The 14,558-nt window shown below is 42.0% G+C and overlaps 1 protein-coding gene across 1 annotated transcript in view; it reads right to left on the bottom strand.

Annotated features, from left to right (window-relative positions):
• The window catches only part of drc1 (dynein regulatory complex subunit 1 homolog (Chlamydomonas)), a 91,734-nt gene that overhangs the window by 39,260 nt on the left and 37,916 nt on the right, over positions 1–14,558 (bottom strand). Inside the window, exons 5-6 of the mRNA XM_073057043.1 lie at positions 14,111–14,248; positions 1,476–1,562 (exon numbers count right to left, since the gene is read on the bottom strand). Coding sequence (XP_072913144.1) covers positions 1,476–1,562; positions 14,111–14,248 — 225 coding nt within the window. The remainder of the gene's footprint in view (positions 1–1,475; positions 1,563–14,110; positions 14,249–14,558) is intronic.

The following is a 14,558-nucleotide window of genomic DNA, read 5'->3' on the forward strand; positions in this document are numbered from 1 at the left end:
GCAAAAGTAGCAGATGGAATACAGTGTTGGGAAATGCATTTCAGTAAGAGGAATAATAGTGCAGACTCTGATCTAAGGGGGGAGAAGGTTCCAACATCAGAGGTGCAAAGGGACTTAGGAGACCTCGTGCAAGACTCCCAGAAGATTAATTTACAGGCTGTGACTGTGGTAAAATAGGCAAATACAATGTTGGCATTTATTTCAAGAACAGAATACAGAAGCAAGGAGATAATGCTGAGGCTTTACAAGACACTGGTCAGGATGCACTGTATTGTCAACAGTTTTGGGCCCCATATCTCAGAAAGGATGTGTTGGCATTGGAGAAAGCCCAGAAGAGCTTCATGAGGATGATTCCGGGAATGAGTGGGTTAACATATGAGGAGCGTTTGGCAGCTTTGGGCCTATACTATTGGAATTTAGAAGAATATGGGAGTATCTCATTGAAACCTACCAAATGTTAAAAGTGGAGGTGGAGCAGATGTTTCCTCTGGCGGGGGTAAGCAGAAAAAGAGGGCATAGTCTCAAAATTGAGTAGTGACCTTACAAAACATAGTTAAGGATTTTTTTTTATAGCCAGAGAGTAGCAAATCTGTGGAATGCTCTGCCACAGACTGCGGTGGAGACCAATTCTGTGGGTATATTTAAAGCAGAATTCAATAGTGTCCTGATTGGTCAGAGCATCAACGGATCTGTCTAGAAGGCAGGTGTACGGGGTTTAGTGGGATCCGGGATCAACCATGATAGAATGGCAGAGCAAACTCAATGCGCTGAATGGCCTAATTCTGCTTCTATGTCTATGGTCTTGATGAAGTCTGTGACAACTGTGGCATTCATTCCGAACCACAGATACAGAGTAGCCCTGTATGTGCTCCTCCACCTCCCTTGACATACCTTCATGGTCACTTGAAGACATTATGTCTTTAGCCATTTAATTTCAAATCAGATAATCAAAATTTTATGTTATTGTTTCAGATACTTGGATTAATACATTTTTAAGTCTTTTTGACTACAACCTTGTGAGCTCCAGATTATGAAAGTGATCTTAAACAGTGAAACTGAAGCGAAGGGACATCTGGAGAAATTTAAATCTTTGTGGTAATTAGATTACTAATTGTAAACAGCCTTGACACTCTCTTAATTAAATTTCAAGTATGGCAAAGTGAGTACATAAAATGTCCTTCAAACACTGTCACAAACCAAGCAACAATGATGTTTAGCTGCCTCCATCACTGGCTATCATGTCAGCTTTTTAAAGTCTTAAGAATTTTTTTTGCAAACCAACACGTGATCCAGACACTCATTTTTGTCATGGGACCTTCAATTAATTCTCTCACTAATTTAAAATCCTGCTTGCAAATGTTGACTATAACCAATATTAATTAATAATCTATAGTGTTTGAATTTAAGTACATTAAATGTACTTCAAAAATCCTTAATTTTTTTCTGTAAGTAGACAATAAATACTAAATATTCACCTCTTTGTCTTTTCGCATCTGCATTTTCTTTTCCCACATTAACAGATTATTTTTCATCAGTTCATGGCGTTCCAGCTGAAAGGCTTTCTGTTAATAACAGAGAAATGAAAATAGATAATCTACAATTTAAATCTATACCATTCAAAGGCATGCATGATAAATCATTTTACAAATAGATTTGTTTTTATTTTAATAATTATCAGGACTGTTAAAGAAGGATTTGTTTGCAGAAAAGAACACAAAGGATTGATAAAGGAAAATAATCAAACTTCTTTGAAAAATTAGGTAAAAATCTGTTAATGCTGAACCAAAAAAATGGCAAACTAATACCTGAACCATTTATCAGAACTGTAAAATTGGGAGGAAATGGGAATCTGGAATTTCACATCACCAAAGTTAAGAATAAAAGTATGGAGCAAACACGAGGAAATCTGCAGATGCTGGAAATTCAAACAACACACACAAAATGCTGATGGAACACAGCAGGCCAGGCAGCATCTATAGGGAGAAGCACTGTCGACGTTTCGGGCCAAGACCCTTCGTCAGGACTAACTGAAGGGAAAGATAGTAAGGGATTTGAAAGTAGGAGGGGGAGGGGGAAATGCGAAATGATAGGAGAAGACCGGACGGGGTGGGGTGAAGCTGAGAGCTGGAAAGGTGATTGGCGAAAGTGATACAGAGCTGGAGAAGGGAAAGGATCATGGGACGGGAGGCCTCGGGAGAAAGAAAGGGGGGGAGCACCAGAGGGAGATGGAGAACAGGCAGGGTGATGGGCAGAGAGAAAAAAAAACAAACAACTAAATATATCAGGGATGGGGTAAGAAGGGGCATTAACGGAAGTTAGAGAAGTCAATGTTCATGCCATCAGGTTGGAGGCTACCCAGCCAGTATATAAGGTGTTGTTCCTCCAACCTGAGTGTGGCTTCATCTTGACAGTAGAGGAGGCCATGGATAGACATATCAGAATGGGAATGGGACATGGAATTAAAATGTGTGGCCACTGGGAGATCCTGCTTTCTCTGGTGGACCGAGCGTAGGTGTTCAGCGAAACGGTCTCCCAGTCTGCGTCGGGGACTCCATAAAAGTATGGAGAGCAGAATAGCCAAATATTCACCCCTTCTGTGTTGCATTGTGCTTTAAAAGAGTTTCAAACTGAGCACATGTGAATCAGTACCATTTTGTTTCAATATGTACATTTAATGTCAGAGAAATATATACAATACACATCCTGAAATTCTTTTGACAGGTTTGGATTTACCAAGCTATTCCCTTCATAATCTCATTTGCCTGGTCTCTGATATGATGAGCAATTCACCAATTCAATTTGCTTTGAACCTGCCTCAGGACCCCTGACAGGCAGAGTGCTCCGTCAACCTGTAAAGCAGATGGTTACAGATCTCAAAAGATCAGAGAAGAATAAACGCCCCTATTCAGTTAAATAAAAAGGCAAGCAGAAAGCAAGAAACTATAGGGTTAGGTATCCTAATGTGTTATTGGGAACATGTAGGAATGTATCATTAAGGTAACAATAACAGGAATTTTAAAAGATCATAATACAGTCAAGCTGGGTTAAAATGATATTGCAAAAGTAAAATCATGTTTGACGGATTTATTACATTTCTTTGACAGTATAATGAGTAGGTGGATTTAAAGAAACCACCTGGATATTCGGATTTCCAGAAGGATTCCAAAAAAATATGGAAAGTTAATGTAACCATTGCTCCAGAGAATGGTCAGTTCTAGGCTTCAGCTAGTTTCAATCTAAATCAATATATTAGATTAAAGTATCAAATGTTCTGCAAAATACTAATCACTCATAATGCTGATGAGCGAGCATATTGTGATGAAAATAGCTGATTCTGTACAACATCGGAAAGATTTTGACAGGAGAAGTGGAAATTCAGTAGTGTTTAAATGGAATAAGAATACAGAATCACATGGAACAGAAGGGTTTGGGAACCTTATGTTCCAAGTATCAAAGACAGCACGCAAGTGCTGCAATCCAGTAAGATGGCAAGTACAGTGTTGAAAGTATTGTCTGAAAAGGCTGAGCCTTAAAAGAGCACAACATTTTGGATTTCAGAAAAATAAGAGGTTTCTGATTCTTAGATATCTGATCCTGAGGGGCCTGACAAGACGATTTTGAATGAGATTGCTTGTTGTCGTATTATCTAGATCTAGGGTCCATAGTTATAATGTAAAGGGTCACTTGCTTAAAACAGAAATGGGGAGGACTGTGAATCTTCAGAAGTGTCCACCCCAGAGAACCTTAGCAACTACCGTAGATTCCGGACTACAGAGCGCACCTGATTAAAAGCCGCTGGCTCTAATTTTAGAAATAAAATCAATTTTTTACTTGTAAAGGCCGCACCGGATTTTAGGCCGCACCGAATTTCTGGCGGACCGGATTTTCGGCGCACTGGATTTCCGGCGGACCGGATTTTCGGCGCACTGGATTTCCGGCGGACCGGATTTTCGGCACACCGGATTTTCGGCCGCTTGTAATATGAGATATTTACACAGAAAGATATTACACGTGTTGGGCTTCAAATTCTGCCCTGTGTTCGTTTTGGAAGAGAGACAACCAACACCGGATTACAGTGCAGCGTGGCTTTATTGCAGAACGCGTTTTGCCTTCCCCTTACATTCTGCTCTTATTTATACTCCTTTTTCCCCCAAACCAAACCCTCGCTACACATATTTGGTAAGGCTAAACTTTGTTATACCTACCGGTATTTGGTAACATCGGACACTTGTGTCCTTATTGGCCCGATACCATTCACACACAAGTTTTACTGTTTTTTTGTTTACTGAATCGCTAGCAGTTTCGGTGCAGCGGAATCCTCAGTTTCGCTCCCTCCCTCCCTTGTACTGCTGTCTAATTGTATTGTAGGAAAAAGACTGTGGGACTTGAGAGGTTAATGGGTTGCTATAAGCTCCCACTGAGCAGGTGGTATTTGGTGGGGTAGTGGGTTGTTAATGTAGCAGGATGGATGGCGTCGGGCCAGGAAATGTAACAATGCAATCGGTCCCAGCTCGTCAACCGTAACGCGTCCTAAATTGTCCTGTGGTAACTGTACCGTGTAGGCATGTAGGGGCACTGTACACTGTACAGGATGTCATTGTTTTAAGAAGATATTTATTGCTCTCATTGTTCTAAGGGGATATAGAAAGGGGCCAGGGGCTGTGAGGTGCAGAGAGAAGACAAGCGGAAGACAGGGAGAGGACGACATGCAGTCCGTGGAGAAGGACAACAACTAGCAAGACCAGAAGGAACCCCAGGTGGGGACGAAACATCCCAGGTGAAGACCGCGTTCGCTGGCGTGGGTGCTTCATTACACCTGTTCCTGGCCCCGTATGAGTCGTGTGGGAGTGGGATTAACCACACGTTGATAAGTATTGCTTGTATCGGGAAAAGGGCAGTTGCACAGCGTGGGTAGTTAAGCTAAGCCGCTTTCCGCAATGAAGTGTCATTTACCTTACCAATAAATAAGTGTAATACTGTGATCTGGTGTACAGTCTCATTCTTGTCGCGGATACATTTTCTCTGATACCACGTTCCTGCTTGGTCGGATAACTTTCCGTCCATAACACTAATATCACGTGAGCCATTCCTGACCTGAAGCGGCAGTCCCAAATTAAATCCTAACACACGTGAGGATTTTTTAAACTTTTAATTAAATCTGTATGGTAACATAAACAAATACATATTGCAAATGCTTTTTTTCGAACCGTGCCTGTAACACGGCTACTTTTAAAATACATACCTATCGGTAACACACAAATTACGTTGGGTATACTTTTTTACTGAACAGTGCATGAACAACATTCCAACATCTCCTAACGACTGGTTAAAAAATATATATATTCTGCAGCCTACCAGGAAAAGTTATTGATCGCCTTCTTCATCTTCCTCCTGCGCACTAAAACCATCAAAGTCCTCTTCTTCAGTGTCCGAATTGAACAACCTCAGGATCTCATCACTCACTTCAATCTCTTCATTGTCGCTCTCACTTGAGCGCACGCGATCCTCTTCATCACGCAGCAGTCCAGCCTTTCGAAACCCGTTGGTGATGGTGGATGTTGTGACATGGCTCCAAGCATTTAGGATCCACTGGCAGACTTGAGTTAAAGATGCTCTTCGCATGTGGCCTGTTTTGGTAAAGGATTTCTCGCCGCTCGTCATCCAAGTCTCCCACTCAATGCGTAGTGCCACTTTAAATGCCCGGTTCACGCTGATGTCCAGTGGCTGCAAATACTTCGTGGTGCCCCCAGGAATCACAGCTGGAATTGAGTTTGTACTCTTGATGGCAGCTTTCACTGAATCTGTTATATGAGCCCTCATGCTGTCCATAACGAGCAACGCTTTTTTTATGTGAAAAAATCCCCCCGGTCGCTTGGCGTAGCACTCTCTGAGCCAATCCTTCATTAGACTCTCCATCATCCAACCTTTCTTATTGACTTTCACCATGATTTCTTTTGGGAATTTTTCCTTTGGCATTGTCAGCCGCTTAAAAATCACCATCGGTGGAAGCTTTAGTCCGGATGCTGTGCAGCTCAGAACACAAGTAAAATGCGTTCTCTCATGGCCACTTGTTTTCAGTATGATGGACGACTCACCTTTTTTATTAACAGTCCGAGTGAGAGGCAGGTCAAACGTCAAAGGTACTTCATCCATATTTATGATTTCATCTGGCCCGATGGAATTCTCCGCTATCTTTGTTTGAGTGAATGTGCGGAAGTTAGCAAGTTTTTCCTCATGGTCGGGAGGGAGCTGCTGACACAGAGTCGTGCGTACCCTGATGGACAGGCCTTTTCGTCTCATAAATCTAAAACACCACGATGGCCCACCTCTAAAATCTTCGATTTTCATTTTGGTGGCGATTGCTTTAGCCTTCAGTCTGATCTGCACGGTGGAAACACCGCGGCCGCCTGCTCTCTGTGTGTTAACCCAGTCTTCAAGAAAGTTTTCAAGTTCGGGCCATCTGCTGTGATTACCTCTGAAAGCTTTTGTCGTCTTTTTGCATTGATTCAGTTCATCGCGCTGGCGTCTCCACCGTCTCACCATCGATTCATGTATGCCAAGATTACGCGCAGCAGCTCGATTTCCTTGTTCAACCGCCAGATTGATTGCCTTTAACTTAAAAGCTGCATCATATGCTTTTCTTCGAGTGTTTTCCATGTTGATGAGGGTGAGTACAAATGGCTGATTTACAATAATTTGTGAAGTGCGCTTGATTTATCGTACAATTTCATTGGACCTCTGTGAACTACTCATCAATCTTATTGGTCTACTGTTACGAGGCAAAATGTTTTGGCGGCATGGGAAAAAACCTTCTATTAGCCGCACCTTATTATAAGCCGCTATGTTCAATGCTGTTCAAAGCATGGGAAAAAAGTAGCGGCTTATAATCCGACATCTACGGTATATCACAAAATATATTGAAGACCAAGCCACACAGTTAATTGGTCTGTAAAGCAATCAAGGGTTATAGGGAAAAAGCAAGAGAATGGAACTAAGAGTAACATCAGATTAATCACACAAGTGGAGTATTCCATTGCATCTTACTGTGTGATGGAGCAGGGCCTAGCAGCCAAGTGCATGTAACAGCAAAAGTAGATAGTTCTCTTAGTTATAAACCTAGGCAATCAATTGTTTCAAGCATTTTATGTGTCACCAGTTCCTCAAAGATTGTGAACTTCAATCTGAGAACTTGGATAAATTCAGTTAATATTAAAACTCATTATTGATATTTTCTGAAAATTCAGGAATACTTGAAGCACTTTAAACGCCATTTATACAAACCACTGATAATCCTTTGAGAATTAACAAGTGCTAAAAAAAATTGAATATTTTTTAAACACACTTTCCAGCATCTTGGTAAGCCCTCTTTCTGCGCTCAATCCAAAGCCTCCACATCCCTCCTATAATGGGCAACCAGAACTGAATACAATATTTCAGATGAAGCCAAATGTGAATGGCATTACATAAGCTGCAAATACCTCTGCTTCTGATCCCATTGAGGGCATTTATGAAGCAGCAGGTAGTCTGTAGTCATGAAGCTAAGATAACTGACATCCAAGCACCACCTTATACAAGGTACACTCCAACCATGGAAGTTTTCACGATTGCCATTGATTTCAGTTTTACCAAAACACTTCAACACCATCGTCCTCAGTAAAAATGTTGCCTTGATGTCATGAGCAGTTACTCTGATCTCAACACTGGAATACATTTCTTTGGGCCAAGGCTATGATCATTCGAGAGCCAATTTGTCCTTGAAAGAACCAACTGGGCATCACTAGCAGATTACTGGAGACTGAGTTCAGTTTGACAGAATTGTTGAAAACACATTCCCTCAATTGGCCGATAACTGGGCTGACAGCAACTGGGCAACAATTAGCCAATTTTTATTTGCTCTGCTCTTTGTGAGCAATAAAGCTCTGAGCAATTTACCCACACCGTCAAGTAAGTATCAGTGTTATATCCGCACTGGAACAACTCATCTGGGCACTCTCAATAACTTACATATTTTAACCCTCCAGGAGTACATGATCTAGCAATGCCCATAATTATTTTGGAAGTGCAAAATTAACAGACTTTGTACAGATTACCTGGAATTAAGAAAATAATGATGTGGAATTTTTCTCAGGTGAAATAAAAAGGGTATCAAAAGCCTTTAGCCAATCTCTCAAACTTTTCATGATACTTAGTCACCTTAGGATATATTGTACGAGATCCAATGTATAAACAGGAATCTACAACTAACTACTGTACATGGTAGTAACAAGATACTATTTTTAAACTGACTTCGATCAAGATATTTGGTAGACCAGACCATAAGGAATAACCTTTTTGCTGATGCTTAAAAAAAACAAAAGAGAAGAATAGATGAGGTCACAGAAGTGTGTTCTCAGAAGTGTCAGATTACACTTGTGTTCAAGTATCTGGGATGGGATCTGAAGTCACCATCTTCTGATTCTGACATAGCTGAGCAAAGGAAATACACTAAACATGATTCATATTCTGTGAATGATTTTTAATTGTGATGTTGCTACCCTCCAGAGATTTTAAATCAGCTTTTAACATAAAATGGACAATCTAGAATATCAGTGATATAGGATACCTGCATTGCGATCTAGTACAACTGCCTGCAAACCTGTGGACAAAGACAATAGACAGTAGGTGCAGGAGTAGGCCATTCGGCCCTTCTAGCCAGCACCGCCATTCACTGTGATCATGGCTGATCATACACAATCAGTACCCCGTTCCTGCCCTCTCGCTATATCCCTTGACCCCGCTATCTATAAGAGCTCTATCTAACTCTCTCTTGAATGCATCCAGAGACTTGGCCTCCACTGCCTTCTGGGGCAGAGCATTCCACATATTCACCACTCTCTGGGTGAAGAAGTTTTTCCGCATCTCTGTTCTAAATGGCCTACCCCTTATTCTTAAACTGTGGCCTCTAGTTCTGGACTCACCCATCAGCAGGAACATGCTTCCTGCCTCCAGTGTGTCCAATCCCTTAGTAATCTTGTATGTTTCAATCAGATCCCCTCTCATCCTTCTAAATTCCTGTGTATACAAGCCCAGTCGCTCCAATCTTTCAACATATGACAGTCCCGTCATTCCGGGAATTAACCTTGTGAACCTACGCTGCACTCCCTCAATAGCAAGAATGTCCTTCCTCAAATTTGGAGACTAAAACTGCACACAATACTCCATTTGGGGTCTCACCAGGGCCCTGTACAGCTGCAGAAGGACCGCTTTACTCCTATACTCAATTTCTCTTGTTATAAAAGCCAGCATGCCATTAGCTTTCTTCACTGCTTGCTGTACCTGCATGCTTGCTTTCATTGACTGATGTACAAGAACACCTAGATCTCGTTGTACTTCCACTTTTCCTAACTTGACTCCATTTAGATAGTAATCTGCCTTCCTGTTCTTGCCACCAAAGTGGATAACCTCACATTTATCCACATTAAACTGCATCTGCCATACATTTGCCCACTCACCCAACCTGTCCAAGTCACCTTGCATTCTCATAACATCCTCCTGACATTTCACACTGCCACCCAGCTTTGTGTCATCAGCAGATTTGCTAATGCTACTTTTAATCCCTTCATCTAAATCATTAATGTATATTGTAAACAGCTGCGGTCCCAGCACCGAACCTTGCGGTACCCCACTGGTCACAGCCTACCATTCCAAAAGGGACCCATTAATCACTACTCTGTTTCCTGTCAGCCAGCCAATTTTCATTCCATGTCAGTACTCTGCCCCCAATACCATGAGCCCTAATTTTGCCCACTAATCTCCTATGTGGGACTTTATCAAAAGCTTTCTGGAAGTCCAGGTACACTACATCCACTGGCTCTCCCTTGTCCATTTTCATAGTTACATCCTTAAAAAACTCCAGAAGATTAGTCAAGCATGATTTTCCCTTCATAAATCCATGCTGACTGGGACTGATCCTTCTACTGTTAACCAAATGTGTCGTAATTTCCTTTTATAATTGACTCCAGCATCTTTCCTACCACTGACGTCTGGCTGACCGGTCTATAATTCCCTGTTTTCTCTCTCCCTCCTTTTTTGAAAAATGGGACAACATTAGCCACCCTCCAATCAGCAGGAACTGTTCCTGAATCTATAGAACATTGGAAAATGATTATCAATGCGTCCGCGATTTCTAGAGCCACCTCTTTAAGTACCCTGGGATGCAGACCATCAGGTCCCGGGGACTTATCAGCCTTCAGACTCAACAGTCTATCCAACACCGTTTCTTGCCTAATATAATTTTTCTTCAGTTCATCCTTTACCCTAGTTCCTTTGGCCACTATTACATCTGGGTGATTGTTTGTGTCTTCCCTAGTGAAGACAGATCCAAAGTACCTGTTCAAGGGCAATGCTGGTTTAATTCCCTTATTTACCAACATTCAACATACTACTTATATTTTATCAGAGGTTGAATACAGTTTCCTTATCTGTGTTTGAACACGATTTTCTTGGCAACCTTCACATAACATAAAAGTGCTATTTGAAGTTTGCCAAATCACACAAAAAAAGACTGGTTCTGTAGGAATACAGGTTTACCCAGCTGCTCTGTATTATCAGACTAGATGCTTTAATCAGCTGCCACTTTCTGAATAAATACAAGAGTGCCCTGTGAAACACACCACCTTTTTCACAACCATAAACAGGCCTTAACATGTGTAATGACTTTGGATTGCAACTCCTGTCCTAATATCTGCCTCAAGAGATCAACAGCAGATGCAATTTCTCTGACTCTTCACTCTGTTCTGATCCAGCTGGGCAAAAGGAACTCATATGACAGGCTTCTGTTCATTGACTACAGATTCAAGATCTGGGCCTCTGCACCTCTATAGCAACTGGATACCCAACTTTGGCAGAGCTCAATTAGCAAGGATTGGTAACAAAATCTCCTTGTTTTGTCATCAACACAGACCATATGCTTAGCCCCTTGCTCCATGCTCTATACACACAACTATGTGGCTAAGTATATCTCCAATGCCACCTTTAAATTCATTGGTGACACTACTGTTGTTGGATGAATTACAGATGGTGATGAGTTCCCTTACTGGAGTGACACAGGACACCTGTTTAAGTGGTGCTGCAGCAACAACCTCTCACTCAACATCAGCAAAAATCAAAGACAGCAGTAGACGCGCAGCCACATCACGGGCATATTCCTCCCCTCCACTGGTAGTGTCCGCAGGTGACACGGGCTCAAGAAGGCAACACCTATCAAAGATTCCCACCATATCCCACTTTCACACAGCTATTACTGGGCAGAAGGGACAATTGCCTTAGATTCCACACCAGCAGTTACAAGAACACATGGAGCATGGCACTGCTGATCAGAGGTAATGCCATGGCTGCAGAAAAGGAGGAAGTCATGGAGGGATTGTCTACTGAGTTTCTGCGGGTGGAAGTGAGAAAGTGGAAGTGAGAAACTGGAAGGGGTCAATAACTCTACTGGGTGTTATTTTTTTATATACCACCCAATAGTAATAGGGTCATCGAAGAGCAGATAGGGAGACAGATTCTAGAAAGGTGTAATAATAAGAGTGTTGTGGTGAGAGAGTTTAATTTTCCAAATTTTGACTGGCATCTCCCTAGAGCAAGGGGTTTAGATGGGCTGGAGTTTATTAGGTGTGTTCAGGAAGGTTTCCTGACACAATATGTAGATAAGCCTACAAAAGGAAAGGCTGTACTTCATCTGGTATTAGGAAATGAATCTGGTCAGGTGTCAGGTCTCTCAGTGGGAGAGCATTTTGGAGATAGTGGTTGGAGAGGGATAGGAACAGACAAGTTAGGAAAGTGTTTAATTGGAGTAAGGGGAAATATTAAGCTATCAGGCAGGAACTTGGAAGCATAAATTAGGAACAGGCATTCTCAGGGAAATGTATGGCAGAAATGTGGCAAATGTTCAGGGGATATTTGTGTGGTGTTCTGCATAGGTACATTCCAATGACACAGGGAAAGGATGGGAGGGTACAGGAACTATGGTGTACAAAGGCTGTTGAAAATCTAGTCAAGAAGAAAAGCTTAAGAAACGTTCAAAAAATCTAGGCAGCGATAGAAATCGAGAAGATTATAAGGCTAGCAGGAAGGAGCTTAAGATTGAAATTAGGAGAGCCAGAAGGGGCCATGAGAAGGCCTTGTGACAGTGGGAAAGTGTGTATGGAACCGGAGGAGACAGCAGACATACTTAACGAATACCTTGCTTCAGTAGTCACTACAGAAAAGAATCATGGCGATTGTAGGGATGACTTGCAGTGGACTGAAAAGCTTCAGCATATAGACATTCAGGGGATGTGCTGGAGCTTTTGGAAACCATCAAGTTCGATAAGTCAGCAGGACCAGATGTGATATACCCCAGGCTACTGTGGGAGGCAAGAGAGGAGATTGCTGAGCCTCTGGCGATGATCTTTCCATCATCAATGGGGATGGGAGAGGTTCTGGAGGATTGGAGGGTTGCAGATGTTGTTCCCTTATTCAAGAAAGAGAGTAGAGATAGCCCAGGAAATTATAGACCGGTGAGTCCTACTTCAGTAATTGGTAAATTGATGGAGAAGATCCTGAGAGGCAGGATTTATTAACATTTGGAGGGGTGTAATATATGATTAGAAATAGTATGGCTTTGTCAACGGCAGGCGTGCCTTACTAGCCCGATTGAATTTTTTGAGGATGTAACTAAACACATGGATTTCAGCAAGGCATTTGACAATGTAGTTCATGCAAGGCTTATTGAGAAAGTAAGGAGGCATGGGATCCAGGGGCACATTGCTTTGTGGATCCAGAACTGGCTTGCCCACAGAAAGCAAAGAGTGGTTGTAGACAGGTCATATTCTGCATGGAGGCCGGTGACCAGCGGGGTGCCTCAGGAATCTGTTCTGGGACCCCTTCTCTTCATGATATTTATAAATAACATGGATGAGGAAGCAGAGGGATGGGCTAGTAAATCTGCTGATGACACAAAGGTTGGTGGTGTTGTGGGTAGTGTGGAGGGCTGTCAGAGGTTACAGTGGGACATTGATAGGGTGCAGAACTGGGCTGAGAAGTGGCAGATAGAGTTCAACCCAGTAAGTGTGAGGTAGTTCATTTTGATAGGTCAAAATATGATGGCAGAATATAGTATTAATGGTAAGACCCTTGGCTGTGCAGAGGATCAGAGGACACTCAAAGCTGCTGCACAGATTGACTCTGTGGTTAAGAAGGCATATGGTGCATTGGCCTTCATCAACCATGGATTGAGTTTAAGAGCCAAGAGGCAATGTCACAGCTATACAAGACCCTGGTCACACCCCACTTGGAGTACTGTGCTCAGTTCTGGTCACCTCACTACAGGAAGGATGTGGAAGCCATAGAAAGGGTGCAGAAGAGATTTACAAGGACGTTGCCTGGATTGGGGAGCATGCCTTATGAGAATAGGTTGAGTGAACTTGGCCTTTTCTCCTTGGAGCAGTGATGGATGAGAGGTGTCCTGATAGAGGTATATAAAATGATGAGAGGCATTGATCGTGTGGACAATCAGAAGCTTTTTCCCAGGGCTGAAATGAATAAAATGAGAGGGCACAGTTTTAAGTTGCTTGGAAGTAGGTACAGAGCTGATGCCAGGGGTAAGTCGTTTTTTAAAAAACGCAGAGTGGTGATTGTGTGGAATGGGTTGCCGGCGACAGTGTTGGAAGCGGATATGATAAGGTCTTTTAAGAGACTCCTGGATGGGTATATGGAGCTTGGAAAAATAGAGGACTATGAGTAACCGTAGGTAATTTCTAAAGTAAGTACATGTTTGGCATGGCATTGTGGGCCAAAGCGCCTGTATTGTGCTGAAGGCTTTCTATGTTTTTTTTAACCATAATCACTACAATATTATCACAATGATCACTTTGCACTAAAATTAGACTTGCTTTTTGTTCTAATCATGTTCATTTTATAGAAAGAAGTGCATAATTTATGTTTTTCTTCTGGATGCTGCTTATATGAAGGAACATGCTTGTGCTGCTGCTGCAAGTAAGTTTTTCATTGCACCTGGGCATATACGTACTTGTAAATATGGCAATAAACCTTACTGTCTACACAAATGGAAGGGAAGAAAAAGGTTTAGTACCTCTATCTCCTTCATTTCCATTCTGTAGGACTTGGTTATGGTCTTTATTTGACCTTCCATACGTTCCAACAGCAAGTCAATATCTTCAGCAGATTTCTTTAGATCCTTTACATAACGATCATCACTCAGCTTTAGGTCCTGCAAAATCAAATAACATTAAAACATCACCATTTGTGGAATATTTATTATCCCTTCAATCAGCATGTTAATATAGCAAAACAATAATCATAGAATTGCAAACACACGAGATCCAGCAGATGCTGAAAATCCCAAGTAACACAAAAACTGCTGGTGGAACTCAGCAGGTCAAGCAGCATCTATGTGAACAGTTGATATTTCAGGCCAAGACTCTTCTTCAGAACTGGAAAAGGAGGAAAAAGATGCCAGATTAAAAAGGTGTGGGGAAGGGAAGGAGGACTAGCTTGAAGGTTATATCTGAAACCAGGTG

This window comes from Hemitrygon akajei, chromosome 9 (genome assembly GCF_048418815.1).
Source record: "Hemitrygon akajei chromosome 9, sHemAka1.3, whole genome shotgun sequence".
Classification (NCBI taxonomy): domain Eukaryota; kingdom Metazoa; phylum Chordata; class Chondrichthyes; order Myliobatiformes; family Dasyatidae; genus Hemitrygon; species Hemitrygon akajei.